The sequence below is a fragment of the Pezoporus occidentalis genome, unplaced genomic scaffold (assembly GCF_034315485.1).
Source record: "Pezoporus occidentalis ecotype Australia unplaced genomic scaffold, CSIRO_AGI_Poc_V1 ctg13, whole genome shotgun sequence".
Taxonomy (NCBI): domain Eukaryota; kingdom Metazoa; phylum Chordata; class Aves; order Psittaciformes; family Psittacidae; genus Pezoporus; species Pezoporus occidentalis.
The window spans coordinates 4,055,609-4,081,195 of NW_026913103.1; the positions used below are offsets into that span (position 1 = coordinate 4,055,609).

Below are 25,587 nucleotides of genomic sequence, written 5' to 3' on the forward strand. Positions count from 1 at the left end.
GCAGTCTTGGGTCTTAGAGTATTTCAGTTGGAAGGGACCTACAATGACCACCTAGTCTAACTGCCTGTCCACTTCAGGGCTGACTGGAAGTTTAAGCAAATTATTAAGGGCACTGCCCAAATGCTTCTTAAACACTGACAGGTCGTGCAGTCCTGAATTGAGCTGCAAAATATACTCCACTTCAGTCTCCTTTAAGGATGGCCACACCAACGATTCTCTTTATATTGTCGTATTATTGCAAAAACTCCCTGTGATTTTTCTAGAATATTGTATTTTCCCTAATTTGCTTACAAATTATCAGTTGTTGTGGGATTCTTGTTTAATTTCCTTTAATGAATATATGGAAAACTTTTTTTTTAGTCCTTCAGCAGAACTGTTTAAGCTTATAGATACAGAAGGCACTTGTCGCTTCTGGTTCTCTATGAAGCCCAGATGGTCAGGGCTCCAACTCCTCACCTATTAAGTCTTCTCAGCTAGTAAGATGATTCAGAAATAGAAGATTAGTCATTTACTGCTAGAATGCTTCAGCAGAAGAAGTAGTCAGAGAAACATCAACAGAACCATGTTTTCCATCAGAAAACATGACCATATCTAATTATGGCTGAGCTAAACTTATTGTCTACAATGGAATTTAATTTAGGAAAAGACTAGAAAAATTGATATATTCATTTCCTATTCTGAAGCAGCCATATGGATTTGACTGCTTGAGATACAGGTACACAAGAGCAATGGGAGATCCTCTTAAGATGTTACTCGCTGTAACAGCTTACAAAACACAACAGCAGTGTTTTAGTTATGATGGTTGAGCTCCTAATGTAAAAGAGGAGGCCTCAAGTTTAAAAGCATGTCCCTCTTTCCCAGATGCTCCAAGTGACCTAACAGAAGACACTACCTTTCTGTATGAACTTTGTCTCACTTATCTTTGTAACGTGTAGGCCTCCTTACCCACAGCTTTCTTTCCCGGCAAATGCTAAAAATATTGGAAGACTTGTTAAACTCAAATGTTAATTTATCATGGAATCAAACATTCCCGGAAATTAGAAGATGAGAAATTGGCAATTAAGACAATAAGCAATTGAGAGGAGAAGCCAGAGAGAGATATATCACAGGAACAATTCCATGTCTGGGAAATGAACTAAGATGACCCTTTCACATAGCAAATACAGTCATTACCAGTTACAGAGGAACATGTAATTGCGGAAGCAGTATGCATGGTTGCCTACACGTTATGAAAAGTTATAGAAAGCTTCAGTAGTTTAGCATTTAAAAAGCCTACAGAAGTTAACTCATATTTTTGGGTGTCAAATACTTCAGATTTTTTAAGGTGCATGATTGACAGTTGGCATCTTTGGAACAAAGAAATAGTGAACTGAGAGACACAACATTACTTTGTGGCCCTCCTTCTGAAAAGCAAGATGAAGGCACTTTTCCAGGCCGTAAAAGCCCATGGCTCAGACCTCAGGTCAACACCCACTTCACATGCTGTATGTTATTCTGCAAAGAGTTATTCCACCTCTGTTGCTAATACTGGTAGAACTTTGCACTGAAACAAAAAAAAAAAAAAAAAAATTTAAGCAGAATTGTGTCAGAAGGAGACATTGAAGAGAATGCACTTAAAAATACCTGGCAACACTAAGACATGCTACCAAAGCAGTGGTTCAACTCCTGCTCTGAAATGGGTGAAATCTCATTCTGAACCGACTTCCCTCATTCCAGGTAGACATCCTAATATTAGAGGGCTCTTGATGGAACAGAGAGCACAACATCTTACTCTGGGATACCTGTTAAGGAAACATAAAATAAACATAATCACAGGACTGTTTCAGGAAAACAGTAACCACAAACTACTTGCTCAAATTTTGTCTTATATCACACAGGTAGACTGAGACAAGTACCACTCAAAGCCCTTGCTACTTCTGACAATAGAGAATATGAGAAATGGTTTTCAATGGATGAAAGAGCTGTGCAAACAGGAACATACAATGCAACAGAAATGGTACCATGAGTAGCAGAAAATGTTTTGATAGCTTTTTCCTACAAATTTTCCTTTTTGTAAAAAGGATGCAGAAAAGTAAAACTTAAATGTTTTGGTGGGTATTCTTGTTTCAGGGCCTCACTGAATGAAGAGCAGAAATGCCATCCTATGTTTTAATATATTGAAAAATAATATTGGAAATAGTTCTGTACTATTGAGTTAATTAGCCTGTTGTCTAGAAACAATATAAGGACTTCAGCAATTTTTTTCAGTCCCACTTTCTAAGTTACACAGTATTAAAAAATAGTATTAATGGTGTATTGGATGAGCCAGGAAAAAATAATCTAGTATCCAGGTCAAAAATTTCTAGGCTGCTCAGTTGCTGCTATGTCTAAAATTGATTCAGTTTTGACTTAATCTAGTTCAGGCTCATTTCAGACATGTGACATGCAACTGTATACATTCGCTTCTACTGCATTTACTCCCTAATATCTGGTTTTTAATTTTGATACTTAACAATTGTTTTCAAAGAAAAAGACTAAAAGTGTGGGAAGCTGAAGTTTCTAACTTCAGAACAGGCAAAACAGCAACCCTGTAAATAAGGGCCATGGCTCCTGATCTCTAGAAAAGCAAAGTTATAAATTAATTTAATCTAGATCCAGAAACTTTTTTTAAATTTTTTTTTAACCTCCTCCCCTCTTTTTAACCAAGGCTACTGAAAGTGTCTAAATTCATATGAGCACAAGTGAAATCATTCCTTTTAATAGATTGTCAGGTGGAAGACAGTACTCACCTATAAAGCTAGGCAAGAAAGTTCGGAAGCAGGTAATTTTCCAGGAAAATATTAACCATCCCTTGATCCAGTCCCCAGTCTTGCTCACCATACTTTGAGAATGGTGTTCTAACTTCAGGGAAATTGCCATTTTCAACAACAGATGCACATGTAAATATTAATTACATTTATTGTGAAAACACTAAAGACACAATGTAGCTTTAACATGCTCCCGCTGAGCAACTACTAATTTAATCTGAACTTCACACAGTTTATTGTGGAAATGCTGCAGACGCAAATGCAGATTTAAACACAGTTTCACCATCAGAGAACATGACACTTCAAGGAAGGTCAAAAAATGGCTCTTAAAGCTAAAAAGAAGAGGCAGATGCCATTTCCCAGAAATGAAGGAAGGTAAGCTCCACTGGAGCAGCTTTCATACTGGGTTTTTCTTTGGACTGGTGGTAATTGAAAAACCCAGAGCCCAGTGAGTTTTCTTTTTACCTAGTTGCTCCAATCCAGGAATCTTTGGCACAGGAATTTTCCTTTGCTTTGTGACCAGAAGATTACTCGGCCATTTGTTCTTAACAAAACCTCTGTTTTCACTGTGTGGCATTTAATTGCATATTATGTAAAGGATACTCTTGAGTGTCAAATTCTGTGTCGACAGGAGACTAACAGCATCAGGTTATTGCACTAGCTCTTTTTTACTCTACTTTTATCTGACTAACAAACAAGGCTGTTGTTAGAGAACTGGTTTTCCTCATTATTCCCTAAACTGGCCTTAATTTGTTGCATTTAAACTGACAAATATATCTACACACAAGAAGAAAGAATTTCACTGTGTTAATTTAGAAAAACAAAAAACCCCTGCCAAACTGAAAGTTATTTTAAGCATGCAGATATTCTGTTTCTAGTTCACTCTTGCATGGTGACTAGACTTAAACCAGAATTGCACTGCTTCTTCTCTGCACAGATGAATAAAAATAAGGCCTATTTAAAAAACCCGCACCACAGAGCACAGTAGTAACACATGGCTTATTCTGTCAGTCACAACAGTATATTCTACTTCCTCATTGCTCTGTATCAGTTATGAAGCTGTAGTCATGAAACAGAGAATGTTTATATACCAAAACCTTGTGCAATAATCAGAATAAAATTATGTGTGCGTTTTAGACATCAATTAAAACCCTGACAAAAAAAGCATTATAAAAGACTGTAGAAAACTAGACCTCTTTAGTCTTTTAAACGGCAAAAAACCTATCTAAAACCAGCCAAAAACCATCATGAAAATCTAAACAGTTTTTTTTGGGTATAATTCTTTGCATGCCATTCCTCCTTACAGTGCTACATAATCACTTTGCTTTTTCCTCTCATTTCAATATCAACAAACATCTGCCTACACATTAATTTAGAAAATACTATTTAAAAACTGGAAAGAATTGGAGCCTAGCATAGAGATTTAAAATGTTGTCTTTGATCATATATTTGATATCAAGTCCTAGCATGAAACTCTTAATATTTAATCCAAGTAGTTCCTTGTTAGGAAATAGCACACATATGCTGTCAAATTATTTTCATTACAAAAGATACAACGATTAAACAGTTTAACTGAAAAGCTCTGAAGACTTCTAGGCATCAGGAGGGAAGGCACTTTTCTGGTCACATAATTCCAGCACATTGGGGTTTAGCACAACTTTGGTATTTCAATGTCACTTTCAGTTTCTATGCAAGTGATATCCACTGACTGCCCAATCCTGAACTTCTCCACTTGCAAATAATGCAAAGAAAATTGCTCCAAATAGATTAATAGAAGCAGCAATATAGAAAACAGTCTGCCATTCTCCCACAGTATTCTGTCAAAAGGGGAAAAGAAAAAAAAAAGCAGTCAGTTTGCAGCTCCACACTCAAGAAAAAGTAATTTCTAAACTGACACTATGTGCTTTGCTTATTTAAAGGCAAATGTTATTCAGCATGATTTCATAGCAACATAAATGCATTGTAAACATAAAAGATCAAATCAGCAGCATAGTTAATTTCAGTTTAATAATACAGCTTACACAGACAGTCCTGTAAGAACTGCATTAGACTATCTGGATCATTTTTTCATCTCAGATGCAGAATGTTCATATCAAAAATCATGTTTGCACAAAGACTACACAAACTCAGAGAATGTCACTGTAAGGGGAAACACTACCTTGCTTTTAAGTAAGGTAATCCAAGAGCTGAAGTGCTGTGCACTATGCAGTAAGCTATTCCTAATGACTACCATGGGGATATTCCAGAGCAATAAGCTTTTTAGCCCAAATAAGGTAGCTATCTTTTCTCAGATTTCAAGAGGAATCCTCTAAAATCTGGTATTCAAGAAAGGCCTTAAGACACGGGTAGCAAATAAAGAGGTAATATCTATAGGTGTCTTAAGTTGTTGGGCTTTCTTGGTTATGGGGAGGAGGAGGGAGGATGTGAGGTTGGGGGGTTAATTTGATGACTACTGTAACAAATCTGTAATTAATCTAACTACAAAAACTAGAGTAATACCAGAACAGTGCATTAGTATAGCATAAAACCACAAACCAACCAACCAAAAAAACACCACAAAACCAAACAAAAAATCCCACTTGTTAATATGTCTGAAAGAAATAATGTGTTTGGCTATTCATGTATCAATTACTTTTTCCATCTTATTTTTAAGGAAATCATTGGAGTGATCACCAACTCCAAAGATTCAACTGTATCAATAAACTTACTTCTCCTATCTTTCTTCCTTAAAAATTTTAGAATCATTAATATAGTTGATTTGAAAAAAAAAAACAACCCAACAAAAAAACCCCACAAACAGCTCCTCACTCCCTTTTTCTGCTGCAAATCATCCTTCAATTAAACCATCTTGGAAGTCAAATATAACACTGTTCAAATTAGGTGGCTTGTGATACTAATCACAGAATGATTTAGGTTGGAAGGGACCTTAAAGCTCATCTAGTTCCAACCCCCTGACATGGACAGGAACACCTTCCACTAGACCAGGTTGCTCCAAGCCCCATCCAGCCTGGCCTTGAACACTGCCAGGGAAGGGGAAGTCACAGCTTCTCTGGGCAACCTGTGCCAGTGCCCCACCACCCTCATAGTAAAGAGAGCTTACAAGCTTAGAATGTCCTAAACCTGTAACATGCATACAGAGGGATGGATTATAAAAAACACACATTTGAATCTAGTTTCTCATCTGAAAAATGCTGAGCTTACAACTCAACACCTCATGTAAGAGACTGATTTTAGAAAACACAAGTAAGAACTTGTCTGGATTTGCTAAAATATTACCACAACTGTCTCATCTAGTTGGCATTTTAACAGTTTTACCATGATAGAAGCATATTCATTTTATTCCTAGACAATATAAGGGGCAAGTCAATACAGTTTCAAAGTCCTATTATAGGTCTTCAATTTTACCTGTATTTTCTTTATCAGAATCAGAAGAATAAAGGCTAGGAATCAAGTTATTCATGACAACGGAACAGTATGATTTATATGTATAACACAGATTTCACTTAGAAGAAATTAAAAGACTTCCAGACTTAGATGACAGAATTCCCATTCAATGGAGATAAAACAACCAAAAGAATAGTAAGCAGACTTACGTTATGAGTGAGGTTCTTGGCAACAACTGGCCCCACCATTCCCGGGATAGTAGCAAAAGTATTTGTAATCCCAAGGAGAATTCCAGCATACCTGCAAGAGAAATTGTTACAGCTGCTTTTTAACTTACCTGGTTTATCAGTCATGGAAACCATTTTGCCAAACCTGATCACACAGGCCTCAGCTTGATCATGCAAATTAAAACACGTATCCCACTGGGAATAGCTTGCTTTTATTCCAGTAACAACTCTCAGACAACTTGGTACAACAGTTCTAGGGACACAATTTAGTGGTGGACTTGGAAATGTCAGGTTAATGATTGGACTCGATGACTTTAAAGACCCTTTCCAGCCTAAACGAATCTATGATTCTATACATCTCAATTTTCCAGTGACTAGTTATGAAATTTAACTTAAATTACTCACGGCTTTGCTCAGGATCCTTAACCCAAACCCACATCCCCTCTGCTAAGCCACAACCAAACTGTCTGGAATGAATCCATTGGAGAAGTTAGAAAAGAAACACTGCATGCCTTGAAGGATTATGATGGAGTGCTGTTCTGCAACAATAACAGTCTGTTCAGGTATCACTGCTAAAAAGCATCCACCAAGAAGGCAGTATCACCAGTGGGGATGGATATCCCCACTTACACTACAGAGAATATGTTCCAAAGACCTGAGTCCAGAGTGCTGCAGCAGTACTTCCCTTCAGCTTTCTCTGGGTCAAGGCCGAGGGTAAATGGGTCTGACTTAACCAGTTCTGCAGGTTGCCATTCTTGCAGCTCCATTCTGAAGCTTCCTGTTCCATAAACATGTTGCTCTATCACACACACACGTGCATGCATATGCACCAGCAGCCATAAAAATTTGCTGGGAAAAGCTGGTTACTTGCTTAATACCTGAATCTCAGCACCTCATCTCTAGGTAATTAAAGATCTCTCTCATAAGGGTGTTGCAATATCCAAAGTTTGAAACTGTACCACAAGTGCAGACTTGTGAGAGAGACTGAAGAGAAATAAGAGCTAGACATTCTACAGCAAAGCTCGACCTTCCAACCACTAGAGCATAAATCCCTGCATTTCAGATTTTCAAGGCAGATTTGCTGGCTGAAGAATCATACAAAATACTAATAGTTGCAGTTTACCATAGCAGAAAGGAGTTATCTCCCAGTGATTGTTTTAGGCTGTTTAGCAGAGTGAAATTATATCCTTACCGATATAATTTAATCTCGAAAGAGATATGTATAGCTTTGACATTTACCAAAACATGAGAATTTAACCATACAGCATTGTTACAAAAGGTTGTTATAGGTTGTTATATGTATATCCAGTCCAATAATCCAATAATATCAAAGAAGCATGGGGTTTTTTTTTGTTTTTTTTTTTTCTCCCCTAAAGAGAATCAGTTATCTAGTCCTACCCTGATTTTTTTTCCTGAAGGTCAATATTACATGTCTGTTTAAAGCACGGCAATGTATTTCAGACTGAGCTCTAAAGCCTTAGTTAAAATGATCTGTATTTTTTTTTTTCATAAACATAGCATATAGTCTTCTTATCTTGGAAAGTGTTTAAAATTAATACACCTTTATGAAGCTGAATGTAAATGTGCAAATATTTCCCTTAGGAAGAGAAGCACTTATAGCAAAACTCCATTTAAAACCTTCAGGTAGAACCAAATGCATTTTGCCTTCAACATATTTAAGCACTACAACATTGACAAAACATGCTTTCAAAACTAAACATAGTTTAATAGCTTCCCTGGACACCAAAGATCTCTGTCAACCAATTGCTGGCTAAATGCCTCTGGTTATGCCTGGTGTTTCTGACATAGGTTGCATTCTTGATAACACTCGCTGTTTGATGCAGATAACTGCTATGCCACTCCCTCAGTACAGTGGAGACTCCCGTATGAAATGGGAAAGCAAAAAGTGACATGTCTGTAGAACAAGACCAATAGTAAGCTGTTGGTCAGGCTCTTATGGCACAGTGGGGATAACCAAACATAAATTGACTTGTAGAGCAGTTAAGTAATAAAATCAAAGTTAAAAAAAAAAACAGTGTGAGATGTATGTGAAGTGTTCAGTGCATAATAGGAGCCATGGGAATATTACAAGGGCTCATGGTAACAGCAGTACTTAAAATTGTAATCATGGCAACATACTGATGTAGAACTTAAGAGCTAGAATAGAATACATTCTCCCCACATGAGCAATCTTGTCTCCCTCCCAACGTCTCCCTCCCCCCCATTCAATACACTGATAGTATCATAATTACACATTAGAAACCAAACAGCACATAGCACGTATTGTTTGTCCTTCAGTATCAGCATTGTTATTCACTTTTTTCTGTGACTATGATCATTATTTCTTTGGTATAATGCAAATTCTAGTAGCAGCAAGGGACCCTTCGCTATTCTAGTCAACATACTTATAGCCAGTTAAAACAGGCATTTAAGTGCATTTTGAAACTGCTTGGAATCACTTCTGGTTACTTTAATATCTTTCAGTAAATTAAAAACAATAAATATGAAGCTCTGGGTAAACTCTTACCAAAGTTTCCTTCACAATTTTATGCAGACCCCATTTTCAGATTTCTACAACTATGTCAAGCATTTCCTTGAAATTGTGAATGTCTGCCATGACTATTTCATCCAACAAAGTTCAAACAGTGACAAAAAGGGCGGGGGGGGGGGGGGGGGGGGGGGGGGGGAGAAGGGAAGTCTTTTTCCTCTCTTAGATGTTTTTGTGTATCTGTTTTAAAGATTTATTTTTTTTTTTTCCCTACGACCTTTGTTACAAGGACAGGGCCCTTTTCTTCCTCTGTCTCCATTTGAACAGATTTACTTTGAATTAAAGAGTGCATGTACTGAATCGAGAATTGCTGATTTCAATAAAACAGAATCGACCCTGACCACGTTCCCATCCAGGAAAGTTTTTCTGCACACGCAGCCATTCACCTCTAGAGGCAATGCCGGGCCAAAATTTCTGAGCTATCAGCAAGACACCTGCCTCTCCTGCGCTCGTGATCAGTATGCTCCCTTCAGCCTATCTCAGAGGAAAGAAGGGCTAGAGGAACTTGTCTGGTTTAAACAAAAGCAGGACTTTGTCGAGGGTAGGAAGAATAGAGTGGGATTTGGTCAGAGGGATCAGCAGCAGTGCATGTGGTGAATCTAATTATGCCTGCTGACGTGTATCAGCATCATGCCACATGATTCTTGTGCTGCTTTTTTTTCCCCAACACCTAAAACATTATGCTGTCACATACAAATTTAATTGAGCCTTGAAATAAACACATTAGTAATGCAGAGTGAAGTCTCTCTCAAATTAGAAAACATACACAATGTCCTAGTTCTGGAAACCTCAGCCATCAGCTGCATACATAAGTACTTTGTGCATGTGCCTCACTCACAGAGGCAGTTACATGATTTCCTTTTTCCTGTGACAGCTCTGTTGCACTCAGTGGAAAGGATGAATTGTACTCACTTAATGAGCACCATTTAATATTTTGTTTCACTTCACTTGCTCAGTGCACAGACCAGAGCCTTGCTTTCTGCATACTATTCAGCAGTTGCAAGTAGAATTTTAATCATCCCAAACGCTTCCAGTACAGCTCTTCACAATATTAGTTTATTTTCACAACACTCTTGAGAGATGGGAGTGCCAATGTGAAGCCCAGCCTACAGATATGGAATTAAAGCATAGGCTGAGAATGTATGTGCCTACCGGATGCTCGATTTGAAATCCTCAGGATCTCATTTCAAGAATATTTAACAGCAGTATTTATATATTCAAAGCAAAGCTTCACTGACTTCTGTTTGCATTCTGAGTAATACTATTTTTGCAAACCAGAACTTAATAGTTTGAAGGGGCATACAAAACCAAGCAATAAATCAGCTAGGCCTCAATCAGTTTCACCGAATCCAACATTAGTTTCTCAGATGAGATGTTTAAGCTTGGACTTAATGAATGAATGCCAGTCTTGCTCTCAATATAGTGCTCAGTCATTTCTAGAGTGGGATCCATCCTGTGCACTGTGTGAAGAAAAGGATCCTGTGCAGGGGAATATTAAAGCAATGCCAAAAATACTAGCTTGTGAGGCACAGAGAAAAAGAGGCAAATCAAAACGACACAGATACACAAGTCCTGCCGTTGAGTAACTTACAGTTGTTATATCTTTTGATATTAATGCTTATGTTTTCTATTTTTAAACACAGAGACGTAAAAATAAATAACTCCAATTCCTAGCTAATATTTGACATTTCTAGGAAGCTAAACTTTGTAGTTCTGCAAAACTAAGCTTGAAACAGAAGTTGTATAATGCCCCACAATACCTCAAGATGCACCACTTCAGCTACATTTTCTAAATTTGTAATTCTACTTGATTTAAAACAAAGTCCATCACAGAAGCTTTCATATTCAGGTCATAGTACAAGGTTTTTATAGCTGGCCATTGACACCTTTCCTCTTGCTTGCTACCTAATCTCACCTGCCAAGAGTAACTGAGCTCCTACTATATCATATCCATTTGTTAAGTCAAAACTTGTCCATCACTGTGGACATGATCACCATCCTTCCAATTGGCAAAGCCTGGATTCCATCTTCAATTTGGACCTGAGGTCTCACATATTAGTTGTCCAGATATTAAGAATTTATTTTGTAACATTTCTACAACATGGTATTCCCCCTCTTCACTTAAACTTACACTTACATTTTACATTCATTTACACTTTTCATTTTACACCTTACTACAGAATACACATGAGCAGAACCAAATGACTTCTAAGACATTTGCTACTGCAAATAGGCAAATGAATGACAAAGGAAAGTACTTGACTTTTATTAGTGTAAAGAATGCTTATGTGGACTTTCAAAAGAACACAGACACATCCATGCTCTTCAGAAAACTGAGTGATCTGTCAGATTCTGCATTTGTAACACACTGGAGAAATTACAGGCTGAAATCTAACTTTCCATTCTTACAAGTTAATCACTTAAGAGCAATGTTACCTACTGATAGCGGGTCACCTACTCCTAGCAAGGTTTTAATACCAGTGTTTAGAATGTTTTTCCAATACAAGTGATTAACTGTACCACAGTACTTAAATATGGTAACGTTCATGCTAAAGCTTGATGTCTTTGATGGAGAAATATAAGAGTGAAAAATTTATTTATATCATGCTGTTCCAATGACTCTGTCCTATAAAGATCACAAATAGGACAAAAAACTAGTAAATATAAGTACAGGAATTATATAATTTATTACTGCAGGATTAAAACTTTAATTATTCTAAACTGTTGTTCATGTCATACCCTCTGCCAAACTTGCACGTTTTGCAAATAGAGTGCTTAATACTGTAAATCTGAGTCAGGGTCAATGTTTCCATTCCAGGTCTGTACAGCACATGGTCCACAGCTAAGTCTCCAGGCACCCCAGCAATAAAACAGCCAAACAACCATGGTCATAAATGTATCACGTGCACTAAAAATAGCTTCACCAATACTTACGAAGGTGCTATGTCCAGATGGTTTATGCTGTAGCCAGATGTACAAAATCCTCCTAGTGTTGTTGATATGGTCACGAATGCAACAGCCAGTGCATAGTTGCAACCTATGAATCCAGCTGCTACTAAGAACACTGCAGGTCCAATCATTCCTTTAAGACAGAAATCTTAGAATCAATAGACTTCTGACGTGAGACACGTTAAGAGACTCCAAACTGTGCATACATTTTCTGCATAACTTCCACCACCACCTAGTGTACAGAATCCAGCACTGCACTAGAAGCATTACAGCCTGGAAGGAAGAGACGGCTTGCAAGCCTGTTGCTGCCTCAGGAAACTGTAGCCAGACCAGAAAAATCCCACTCTAGCTGCAAAAAATGAAACCTCAACTAGATTTAAAAAAAAAAACCAAAAACCACAAACAAAAAAAACCAACACAAAGATACTTAAGTGACTTCACAAAATTTATTGTTATAAAAATTATAGAAGCCACGCTGACACTGGTAGGTGAACAGTGCACTCCAAAGAAATTATCCCCAATTTAACTCTCCAGGTTTCAGGAACAAACCCTGACTTCTGCAGACCATAATAAAGCAGAGCTGTAGGAGTTCATACAAATGCATATACACACACATACATACATATATATATATGTATGTATTTATCCTGCAGGCACATGATAGAATGAGTTTTATTTCACATTTACAAGATCTGCACATCTAGTAATATCTATACTGGAGCCTGCTGTACAATTTAGAAAACCCAGTCTAGCTTTAGAGATGCTACATCAGGTACTGGAAGAACAGCTTACCAGCCATCATAAGCTAGTGCATGCTGCTTCCTGTCTGCAGTGAGCTTTGATACCCATTTCCTATACCACAGCCCATTTATATGACTCTACCGTGATCTCTGCAAAGAGCTCCAAGGACATGCTTTTGTTGATGAAGCCAACTTAAGTACTGCTTTTCCTAACACAACAGCTTGTCTCCCCTCAGTTGTGCATACTTGGGTGTAAGGCCCTACAGTAAACTGAGTCATCAAAATGGTGTAGGATTAAAAAAAAATAAAATAAAAATTAAGAGAAAAAAAAAAATCTTGAGAACTTAGTATTAAGAGCAGCTTTAAAGAAAGCAGCTGAATTAGCAAAATTGAGAAGGCAGCAAGGATGGGCATACATAAAGCAGGCTGCACCTTGTGTGGATCCTGTGCCTGATCCCTTTTCTTTTTTTGCCTTCTTTCTCCTGCTCCCTCTTTTAATCAGCAATCAACTTCTTTATCCTAAATACAGCATTTTCTCTGTATTCATTAATAACCTGATGCTGTTGATTTCTTGGTGATTTCAGATCATCTCTCCTACCAATTAGTCAAGACCATTTTGGGATCTATTTGGTCTTCCTACCCTGGTAGCAACTGTAAATTTTGCAAGTGTATTCCTATTCAGTTACTTAAGTCTTAAATAAACAGAACACTGAACACCACAGGGCTGGGAATAGGCTTATGCAGAACACTGTCTTGTCTCAGTTTGAGAAAGCAACTTATAATGGATCATTCTGTCAAGCAGTTATCACTTTTTTTTTTTTCAATGAAAAAAGATTTACTCTTGGAAAATTAATATACAAACAAAGCTGCTCCTCTCAAGCCATGCACAATCATGCCTAACCTCATAGCAGGATGTCACACTACTTTCCCAAACCCTTCATTTTTTCCAGACTGATACTATAATATGTTCAAAATAGAGGTGATACTTGCACCTACCTATTAGGGTAAAACATTTGCGAACGCAAACAGTGGACAAGTTCTGATTTTGCCGTAAGTAATCAGCAATTTGCCCAGACAGAATTATACATAACCAGCAGCCAAAATAAGGTAGGGCAGACAAAAACCCATTCTGTTAAGGAGAAAAACAAATAAGAGACAGTTAACACACTGAAATACTTTCAAAAACACCACTTGTCCAATGATTTCCTTAGTTTTCTTTTTCCTTTTTAACTGGAAATGTTCTCCTTTATGAGTGAGCAAAGTAATCATAGATAGTATTTCAGAAACCATAAAACAAGCTATAAAATCTGAAGCAATCATACAAACCATACAACAGAGAAAAACATTGCTATAGTTACCATTTTAAATCAGAGCAGTTAAAAATAGGTAATATGCATCTTCAAAAGCTACCATTAAGTTAAATGTCAAATAAGTCCTTAAAAAACAGGGGAAATTAGAAGGCAAGCAATATTTTCCATGCATCTGCTTAACTGTGGGGGTTTATTTTACCATTTTCTAGCTATGTATTTATGTTCCAAGGTTCCTAAACAGGTTCCTCTATCCTAAGCAGCATGGAAGATCTCTATTATTTGATTTCTTCAGTTCAGAAGAAAGCGATCATTTTATTTGTCTTACCTCCTGTGCATCAAACCTCAGGATCTCCTTCATGTATGTAGGCAAGAGCGTAAGGAGAGTGTAGAAAGTCCAATTATAAGAGAAGTGTGCCACAACGATAGCCCAGAGTGGAAGGGACTCCAGTATGGGTCTCCAGGGAACAGATTTTTGTGTAGAAAGCTAACAAGCAGAAGGCAGAGAAAAAGGGAAGAGAAAGAGTGATCAGGACATTGATATGAAGATTTGCTAAATACAGTGTTTCGATCCTACCCAAATCTATGTCAACGGTTCATTCTGAAGGACATAAAGTGACTTGAATCGGTCGACTGAGACTCATCAGCAGTGATTTATTGTGTTCAGTTCTCACTGAAGGTATGTTACTGCTCTGTTTTGCATCTACTAATAGTAAGTTTGCATCTATTTTGCAATCTTACTATTGTAAAGCAAGACAATTACTTTACATTTTGTAATTACAGTTTCAAAAAGTATGCCTTCCCTTATTGAGATTTGTTGCCTCCAGCTTTTACTATAAATGATTGCTTATTTAAAGTCATGCCTCATGTGTTCATTTAGCTGAATATTTCCTACTCAATCCTAGATGTCAAGTTTGGTCTCTCAGGCAGCCTCACAGGTTGCATATACAGACCCCCAGTTACAGGAATAAACTCTTATGCACGCTTTAGGAACTGGCTCCTAAGCATTTTAAAAATGTTTTTTCCATTAACAGTGATCACTTTCTTATTCTAGAAGACACATGAAGGGGAAAAAAAGTTGTAAAATGTTGAACTGTAAAATTTAAAGACAGTATACAAGCCTGGATCTAGATTAAAGAGAACTGGTAGACTTGAACTTTTTATTTAAAAAACATTTCAACAGTGTCTGTGACAAATGGCATTATGATAAATGCTTTGTTTGATTACTGATTGTTTCTCACACAACTGCGCTATATTTTTAATTTTTTGTTTGACAAATTCTGCCTCTACCTGAGATAAAGGATGTTTTTCTAGATATCAACAGAGCATGACACTAATGACAGTATTAGCGGTTTGTGTTTTCACTTTGATAAGTATGACTATACCAAAATGCTGTACCTGATCTTTTAGAGAAGAGAGTATATATTCTCTTTCAGCATGTGAAATGCTTCTGTGAGTTTCTGGTGTATCGCTAACCAACCACATCCAGAAGAACCACCATAGTACGCCAAGTGCACCTATTGTTGGGAAAAGATGGGCGAAGAGATAGAAATAAAAACATAAGCAATTATATTGGGTGATTAACACACTCAGATGATTTATTTAGAAGTCTTTTTTCCAAATATCCCAATATTAATGAATAGTATTTTTCTATTTACTTACAGAGAGTAGCTCCCAAAAGTTGCTTAACAATGCACATTTAGAGGCAATAATAAAGAGCAGGAAAGCCTTTTTTTGTGTGTGTGTTTGGGTTTTTCCTTTCCACTTGGAAGTGCCTCATAGAGCAAGAAAGTTGCATATACATCCATATTGTATTTTTATCAGTCACACTGAACAGATACAAAGTATATGGCTCACCCAGAGGAAATAAAAAAATCATGGTAAGTTTAATCACAAAAAATACCTTGTGTGCATAAACAGAACATGACTACAGACAGCTTAACAGATGTACCAATACTACTCTTTATTAAAGCAACCCCAGAACTGTCACTTGAAAAAGTTAACTTTCAACAGTCAGCCCAAATCAACTGTACTTTTACATAACTAGAACATCATAACTTATTTCATTTCATCCAACCCTTTGTTCTGAACCTTTTTTATTTATACAAAAATGCAACGTGGTTTTGCTGAGAAAAGTGTAATCCTCGTGTTTTATTCCGATCCTCCCATCCCCATGCAGAATACGAAATGGCTCAGACATATAAACAGAGTTATAGAAAACATCAGTTACTTCTATGACAGTGTTAGGAAGTATTTTCTGTGCTTGAGCTTCTTCTAGAACATAACTCACAGTAAATATTCTATGCCTTGCATTTTGGGCATTCCTTCCTTCTCTGCTAGAGAGATTTTCCACACAATTTTCATTTAAACCAGAAGCAACTTTTCACATGTTCTTTCATTCACAGTATAAGTTTGTTCCTGGGATTAAAGTTATTACCTCAATTTCACACTTCAACAAAAGCTGGCATAAGTCAAATGCTCTTAGCTCTCCTACCACTTGGAAATAAGAGGCTGAAATTTCTTATTTGAAGTCAGAGACAGCTTTGCTCATTGAAAGCAAGGCTTACAAAGCCACACACAGGAATCCACTTAGCTTTAAATATCTCTAATTTCCCAAGAGGAATAAAATAGCAACCATACATGCAAAAACATTTTTAAAACTTGAAGTAAGTTTTGTAATATACCATGCTTTTCAAAAAGAATATGGATTGTACTTTAATAATAATAACCCTCCCCACCACTTACCAAATATGTAAAACACATAAATCCAGTTCATATAGTAGCAAATTAAACCAGACAGTGGCAGAGAGACAACAGTTCCCAGCTGTGCCCCTATGAGTAGAAAGCAAAAAAAAAAAAAAAAAAAAATGGAAAAACAATAATTAGGTCTCGTATAGACCCCTTAAGCTAAGTAGCATTTCACAGTTATTTCCTTTTTCTGTAATTAATCATGCAGAAAAGAAATTCTTACCACCACTAGAGGGCCGCCATTTCACCTTAAAGAAACACAGGCACAAGAAGATGCTTTGGCAGCTCCAGGCAAGATACGCAAGTCCCTTTATTTACAGTATCATGTATTATGTAGCTACACAGTAACTCTTTGCACCAGTTTATACCTCGTTGCAGATCAATACCTTTTCTCAGGGTTACAGAAGCCATGAATGAATGAACATAATGCTAAACAAGATTTAATTCAATGTTATGCTTTCCAGATTAAATGCCAATTAAAATTTATAATATAAATCCCTTGGATTTAAGTCAATCCTCCCTGCTACTGCAGTAAAAATGTATAATCCCATTATCAGCGTGGGAATTTCTCACCTGCATATGAAATACTAAGAAGCTTGCTGCGTTCCAGTGGAGGAGCCCAAGACGACCACATCGAATGCATAGCTGGGAAGGTAACACCCTAGAAAACAATATTTAATACTGTAGAAATGCAACAATCTTAGAACTACTTCGACTTTGCATATTTCAAAGCATACTTCATTAAAAAGCAGTACAGTATGTTAGTTACTTGTTTAGTAAGAAACCACTTTTAAAAAGCACACAAGGCATAAGAGTAAGGAGGCAAAATTAATTTCTCCTGATTTTGATTCTATACGTACTGGAAAAGCTGCAAGAATACAAATAATACTGGTCTCAGCTCCATGTTTCTAACAAATGAGGAGGGATAGGTCTTGTTTTGTCTCAAATGTCTTTACAAAAAAAACCTTTTTCTTATTCAAACAGCTTAAGCTAGAACACAGGGCAAATGTTTTAATTATTAAGAAAAGATAAAACTAAGCTATTTAAAATGAAACAATCCTTACACTACCGACACCCGCAGGGTCTAATGCCCACAGTTTATTAATATATCATTCAGGTACATTTTCAAGTTCCAGAAAGCATTACCTCTCCCAATCCTTCCAAGGCTCTAACCGCTATGAGGTAGCCAACTCCCAGATTTGCAGCTAGGGGAGTAAGCAAGGTGAATACAGAGGTGCCAAAGATGCCAAACCCCAGCAACAGCTTTCCTCCAATTTTGCTTGCAAGATATCCTCCTGGAATCTGAGTAATGATATAGCCATAGAAAAAAGAACCAAGGATCCATCCCTGAGTATCAGCATCCCAAGAGTATTTTTCTCCCTAAAAAGAGGGGAGAGGATGTGGGGAAAGCAAGCAGTAAGTTTAAAACAGCAGTTTTTCTGTACATATTTACACAACTTTGATCTATCATTTAGTTCTTTATACCTAAATTACCAATCTTTCATAGCCTCTTCCGTAGGGTCTCCTTACTCTACATACATATATACTGCAATGAAAGTTGTGCTGAAAGCTAATTCAGGTAGTTTACTGTCTGTCCAGACATTTCTAGCCCAACTATGAAAATTATCACAACATGAAATATAAGTGTTTGGGCAGTTACTCCATTTTGAGTTCTAAGCAACTTGGGTTAGATGACACAGGCACAGACTACATACTCTGCTTGACAGTGAATCCCACTTCTGTATCACAGTGTGGACATTCTGTCATGCTCTAGAAAATGGCTTTTCCTGCAAAAAAGTTATGGACAGAAAAGCAAACACAGAAATGCAGATGCTTAAATTTAATATTAAGGAAAAGAATAGCCAAGGACAGGACTCACAAGCGTAAGTGGACGAATGGGAAAAGCACAACAGAGAGGAGATGAGTTTGGCAGACAAATAAAAGCAGAGAGAGACTGAAGCTATAAAGGAAGTCAGCAAGAAGACACGAACTGTTGCCCAATAAAGTGTTTTTGAAGTTTGGGATCTTTTCCAAAAAATCCTATTTTATGGGCATCTAAGTGAGCAGCATACATTTTACAGAAGTGATGAGACAGAATCTTCTTCCCGTAAAGTCTGCAGTCATAATTTGCTCATGATAAATAATAAATTACCTCTAAACAAGCAAACAAAATGAAGGCAGGGAGATGGTAAAAGTGTTCAGTAATAAGCTTCAATTACAGGATGAGATCTATACGAGTTTGAATTTATGAAATTGGTGCATGATTTGGGGTTTTTTTTGTTTGTTTAGTTTTAAAGCATTTTTTTATATCCAACAGTTCTGTTTAGTTAGAAAAAAAAAGTGATTTTTAAGGATTACTGGAAGGGAAGTCAGAGATAAAGGATATAAAGACAAGAATTATGATCTGAGAAATAGATCAAAGAAGTGAACAGAAAAACATAACATGTTAATTTGTAATGAAATTTCATGTCATTGAGACTGTACAAAAACCAGACAAATACGGACAGCAATGAGAACCGTGACGCAGATTTAACAGTTGATCACTGGCATATAAAACAATGAGTCATAGAAGATCTACAAGATCAGATTAGCCAATTTGTAAGGAATAGCACACAAAAGATGTACGCAAAAAAAAACCTGACCTTGAGCACAGACTTCTAAATTAGCTAGTTAGTTTAAGGTTATTATTTTTTAGAATAGCTTTAAAAAAACATCTGAAAGGCCATCCGATAAAAAGCAGCCTGTTCTCTTGTCTCCCAACTATAAGTCATCAGTCACAGACTTTATTAAAACAACTTTACATGCCACATTACAGGACAGTATGTTTGATACCTCACCGTTGCGTTGCGAGGAACATTTATGGTGGAAGAGTGCTCTGGACACACATTGGAAGTTGTATTCTTTGCTGAACTTGTGTTAGGTTCTACCATATCCACCAGAGCAACACTCAGGTTCACACGTAATGCATACAGGAGGAAGAATCCAAAAAAGGCCAGTAGTGCTAGACTGTAGCGAGCTGAGCAGCATGCAGGAACTGAAATGACAGTAAATGAAAACATTTTGTTTTAACAGAACCTAACAAGATAAGAGCAACAAATAAGCAATTTTTCACTAATAATCTCAAAAATGTATGGGTGAAAAAAAAAAGGCAAAAAAATAACCTAGCTGTTCTAGTCTTAAAGGGTGTATTCAATAGAAGTAGAGGGTGGGGGAAAAAAAAAAACCAAAAGCCCGCTTTTCTACTGATGTTCGAAGCAAATGTAATTCTGGTTTAGAGAACTGGCAGCTACCTGCACAAGTGGGGCTGCAGTGGAAGTGTGGTGTGTGGTCTGCAGAAACAGGTTTAGAAACATGGCTTCAAAAGTCCTCTCCAAAATACAGCTTTTTTAAAAAAATTAGAACTTCACACTAAAGGAACACCAAGATTAGTGGGAAGCCTGTCATATATGTGAAAACAAATCAAGAAAAACAAGGGCTCTCAGCCCTTGTTAAAGAAGAGTCACTAAGATTCTAGGCCGTCTTCTAGGACAAATTTTCCTTCTTTAAGTTTGCTTATAAAGGCATATGCATTTGCTGACAGCTGCCAAACAGAGAAAACTAGCAGAAAGGGAAATGGCAAATACTGTGGTGACACTGTGAAACAGCAAGTTTCTCAGTTGCCCAGTATGTCATGCTGCCACAGTCACCACACAATAATGAAGGCGACAAAGAAAAATGAGTCTTAGATTCATCATAAAACCTGCATTGTGGCACTAAGCTGATTCTGTCAGCTGTTTAAACAGATACATCAGACTTTGAACTGCAACACAGTTATTGATTCCCTTCTACAGTAGTACACGCCATTGGCAGACACTGTTCATCAGAGTTGAACTGTAACTTGGCCAGCACATCACCAGTGGCAATGAATTTTGTATCTATACAAAATACAGTTTAAGGTCTGCAGATATTCTTTACAAACTGGGAATGCCTGAACCTACTGAGCGGAAATGTCAGTGTTGAGAAACTACTTGAAGAATCTGCTGAATTTACAAATAGTTAGGGGTGGAGTTTCCACTCTTGTGAGGAAACTATGAAGCTAGTGGAAAATTTTATAACCTGGCAATCTGAAACTCCAAGAGGGTTTGGGATCAGCACCTGCAGGTATTACATCATTCTACAGTGATCTCATCTTTCTCTGCCTATTCAGAATTCATATGACAACTAAAACAAAGATACCTATGAACAACAGGATTGACTGGAACTTCATCTGCTACTGCAGTATATTTCTTGACTGGATCCTCTGCTCTGCAGTAAGAAGCTAAATACATGCCCCGTAGATAAGCTATCTACTGTCCCCTTCCCAGTAACTTCCTTGAAAGGAGGAATAAGCCTATGTGATTTTGTATTTTTCAGAGGGGGCACCAACAGAGCCTATCTGCAAGACTGTATTTTTCAAGAAAGCAGTAGAACTTACCCATTTTTGAAGCTCATTATGGCTGCACAAGTTGTTGAAATGACACAGAGATGCTGTATTTGCTATGTTCATTTAGTAAATGAGTAGTAAGTGACGCTACTGTACAAAGATGCAAAATGCCTTCCAGACCTGCAGTAATTGCAAGTGTTGCCTCAGCAGCATGAGAGAAAGGTGTACCCAATTTTTAAGTGACATGAAGGAAAGCAGCCAAGATTTTATTTCTTTAAAAACAATAAGCACCAAGAGCAGGAAGCACTTACTGAACGAAAACCAGTCAAGCAGCTTCATTGTTCTTTAAGAAGCAATTTGCCTTAAGTATAAAAAGTATATAGTCATATAATTTATAACAATGAATATAATTACAGGTAAAGTTATTTAACCTTTCCATGGCCTGTATTTGCTGGGGTTAAACAATAATAACAGAAGGCTGAATATCACACTGATGATGTAACCCTTCCTTGGAAATGCAGATTAACTAGAACATCCATTACCTGGAAGCCTTTTGCTGCTATTCACCTTGTCTAGAGAGAAGGTCCACAGGATAGATGTGCAAGAACTTAAGATCATTCATGTCAGATTTTTTTCAACCATAAATAGTTTATCATAAAAATCTATAAGCATGTAGATCTGCAAGTCTGAAACAAATGACTGCTAAATTATTGCTTCCTTGTCTTTCCACCAAGTGCATTTGCAATACCTGAGAATATTAGATCAAGTTAACGGAACAGAAGATTCAAGAAGATTCCAGATGCATTTCAGTCACCCAGCTCTTCAGGAGGTTGCTATAATCAAAAAGACACAGACATTCACCCCCTGACGTTCAAGAGAGCTAACCATGATGTTCAAGGTCTTACCTTGATTGGTAGCCTTCGGTCCTACATCTATAGTTAATTCTGATTTAAGGGGCATGTTTTATAATACTGCAACTATAGCTGAAGATTTTTCAACTTCAGTTAAGGAAATGCAGGTCTGTGCTGCAAGTTGCATGGCAGTTAAAGGAAGTTGCTCTTCTGCTGTATTTTTCCTTGTGGGTGAGGTGAACCACCTCAAATGGAGCATGATGTATTATGCAAACTTCAGAACATATTGCTTTAATAACTGACTTGAACTAAAATTTATCTTTCTGGCACTTTAAAATCATTCATGGTTGGACTTAATGCTCTTAAAGATCTTCTGCAGCGTAAAGATTCTGTGATTTTGACAGCAGCCCCTCTTGCTGCAGTTATGTTTTCCAAGTAGGTTAGAGTATTTTTGCATGTCATACCAAAAAAAAACCAACCCAACAAACCAAACCTTAAAAATCTCACCTTACTCTCACAGTTTGTACATTCCAGGAAATAAAACAGCACAAGCAACCACTTCCATAACAAGTAATCAGGTTTCTTTTAAACAGATAACCACTTGCAGATTGGTTATCTGTTTAAATTCTGCCTTAAAGTGAAATTCTGCCATAACCTTGGAGTACTCCAGCGGTCATTAACGATTAAACCAGCGTTTAAGCTGGAGTTACCCACTTGTCTCCACAGAAAAGACACCAAGCCAAGGGCAGGTATTCACACCCGAACTAGGGAAAGAGGCTGCGCGCCAGTTCCCACCGGATCAAAGCCCCGAGCCCCGTCAAGACGCAAGGCCGTGTTTGACCTAACGCTCTCTGACACCGCCGCGTCCCGGAGATCAGACACATCTAACGGCACGGGGCGGAAGGTGAAGCCCCGCGGGAAACGGGGCGGCCGTTGTTGCTCTTATAGGGGACCGCGGGCGCCAGCCAGCAACCTCTGCGGCAGGAGAGGAACCGGCCCCACCGGGTAACACTCGGCACGGGCTCCATGGCAACGCGACGCCGTGACACACGGGGCGCGGCAGCGCCGGGGAGGCGCGGCGGCCCGGCCCTGCCCGTCCTCCACGGCACCACCGTGCTCCTCAGCCCCTGGCCGACGGGTCCGCAGAGAGGCGGGGGTCGGCTGGGCACGGCCCGCCGGAGCAGCTGCCCAAGGTGCCACCTCTCGCTCCTCTCACCTGGGTCGAGCTGGGACTCCTTCAGCAGCGGGGTGCGGTCCTCTCCCTCCTCGGTCTCCACTTCGCTGCCACCCGGACCGCCCATGGCGCCCAGGGCCAGGCTGCCGGCTGCCACCGCTGAGAGGACGGGAGCGCAACCCACCGAGCCGCAGCCCGCTCTGCCCCGGGCAGCTACAACTGCAGCCTCCGACGGTCATATGACGGGTGCTGCCGGGCGGAAACGCCTTCAGCCGCAGCACAGCACCGCTCCGGCGGCCATCTTTGGTGAGGGCAAGGGCTGCGCCCATCTGCAGCGCGAGCGGCCCCGCCCTCCCTCCCTCCGTCCCTCCTGCGGGGCGGGACTGACGGACACCCTGACAGACGGACACCCTGACTGACGGACACCCTGACTGACGGACACCCTGACTGACGGACACCCTGACAGACGGACACCCTGACTGACGGACACACTGACAGACGGACACCCTGACTGACGGACACCCTGACTGACGGACACCCTGACTGACGGACAACCGCGGGTGCTGCTGTGCGGCCTGCCTCTCTCGGCTGCTTTGGGAAAAGCACCTCATTTAGGACAAATCTCATCCGGCGAATCACGCCTTCCCTTCCCCGGGCCGCCTGCCGCTTGTGTGGCAGCCGCGCGAGGAGGCGGCTGTGGCTGTGGCTGTGTGAGCTTGGCTCTGGTACAAACGCTTCAGGTTGTGCATTGCAAAGGAACGGCAGGGCACAGAAACGCTATATACTGAGGGCTCCTTGCAGGAGCCGTGGTGCTGCGACCATGTATGGCTGTGCGTGGGCAAAGGTGAGCAGCATCGGGCAGATGAATTGTGACAACCGTGTCCAAACTGGGGAGGATTTGCTGTGCAGGTGCTGGGTTTCTCTGTAAAATGTCCAGCCACTTGAGCAGCATTACATCAATCATTACAACAATAAACTGCAGCATCTGCAGCACAGGGCCTTTTTATTCTGTATGTGCACAGTGCCCATTTCCTGGAGCGAGGCCTTAAAACGCACCAGTATAAATGAATAAGCAGCGTAGTTTATATTACATATAAACTCTATATGTAATAGGGTTTTTTCTCCTGGAATCGGTGTTTTTCGACCTCAGACAAAGCTAACAATACGGTAGAGATCTTTAAGTTTTACAGGCTTTCAAATAGGAGCCTACCTCTGCTCGTTGGTGCCCTTGCCAGGGCTGAGTGCTGAGTCATTCTAACGATCCCACCCATCATCTGCCGAAACCCTTGGCTTTGCTATATGTCCATATCATCATCCTGATGTCTAAATAGCTTCCTGGAAAACTTCACATACTGGAAAACGGAAGAAAGTAAAAGATCTCTGGCAGCATATTCAGGTATCTCATTCCACACTAGATAGATATACTGAATTTAAAAGTATCAATAGAATGAGGATTTGTGCTACTCATACAGTATTACATCTATGTGAGTATGTGAAGCAAACCAGGACCTCTGTTCTGGTTCTGAAATTTAACCTAAGAGTGTCTTCTGTGAGTCAGACTTACCTGGAAGTCACTTGTACAGCCAGAATTACGGAAAGAAACCCAATTGCTTTATTGTGACAAAGCACACATGAAGCACATTTTGCAACATTTTATGAGAAGTAAGACTTGGGCTGTAGTACTTGAAGACTTCAGCTTTGCATTTCTCACATTCTGTACTCTCCTTGGCCTTTCTGTACGTACCACCAGAGAAAGACCCCAGCGTGCTAGCACCCAGCCCATGAGGGAAAAACCTGGGGGCATATGGGCCAGTACTGATGTGCTGCACAGGGTCATGAGTATGACCACTTCATCCACAGACTGAATCCCTAGACTCATCATAACACAGGGAGGACAAGGGACTTCAGGGACTGGAGCAATAACCTCTTTGCTTTTACCTCTTATTTCTTCTCACCAAGGCAAGTTTTATCTTAAACCTACTTACACTCTCAGAATGGGATAATGCCAACAAACCTTGCAATAGCAAGGAATGTGGATTTCTCTGCCTCTCTGCCTCCTTGGATGTTGCAGAAACTTGATGGTGAGTGAATCTTCCTTGCCTAGCGACATACTGCAGGTTGAATGCTAGGCTGCTGCCTGTCAAACAGTGACACCTATAAATACAGGTTTAGGAGTGTGTGAGGAGGACTGAGCTTTGTCACAGCAGACAAGAACATAATTCCTTGTTCCCTGAAGGCTGACATTGTGTACAGCTGTATGTAAACAGGTGTTGTTTGCCCCTGGCCAGCTGGTTGTTGCCTGGGCTCTGCTCTGCCAGGTTCTGTGTCATAGTTGTGATGCAGTCCTGATGTAATGTATTAGAAGCATTTTCTGACTTTATTTATTTATATTTCTAAAAAGGACTGTTGCTTGTATTCAACCACTTCTGCCCTGGTTACTGGATGCAGCTGTGCTCTGTACTAGGGTGGGG

At 39.1% G+C, this 25,587-nt stretch overlaps 1 protein-coding gene across 5 annotated transcripts; it reads right to left on the reverse strand.

Annotated features, from left to right (window-relative positions):
* Positions 1-2,919: 2,919 nt before the first annotated feature.
* On the reverse strand, positions 2,920-24,405 carry SLC17A5 (solute carrier family 17 member 5). 5 transcript variants are annotated; one of them, XM_062608165.1, is made up of 11 exons: positions 24,327-24,405; positions 19,527-19,723; positions 17,836-18,069; positions 17,263-17,350; positions 16,687-16,773; positions 15,340-15,458; positions 14,270-14,428; positions 13,631-13,763; positions 11,880-12,027; positions 6,380-6,470; positions 2,920-4,603 (listed from the first exon to the last, which is right to left on the reverse strand). In XM_062608165.1, the coding sequence occupies exons 1-11, from the start codon at positions 24,388-24,390 to the stop codon at positions 4,466-4,468; spliced, it is 1,458 nt and encodes a 485-aa protein (XP_062464149.1). In that variant the 5' UTR covers positions 24,391-24,405; the 3' UTR covers positions 2,920-4,465. The 5 variants fall into 5 exon arrangements, 4 of the variants coding, with proteins under 4 accessions (XP_062464149.1, XP_062464146.1, XP_062464147.1 ...); XM_062608162.1 differs by lacking the exon at positions 24,327-24,405 and adding an exon at positions 23,159-23,316; XM_062608163.1 differs by lacking the exon at positions 24,327-24,405 and adding an exon at positions 21,997-22,330.
* Between the last annotated feature and the right edge of the window lie 1,182 nt (positions 24,406-25,587).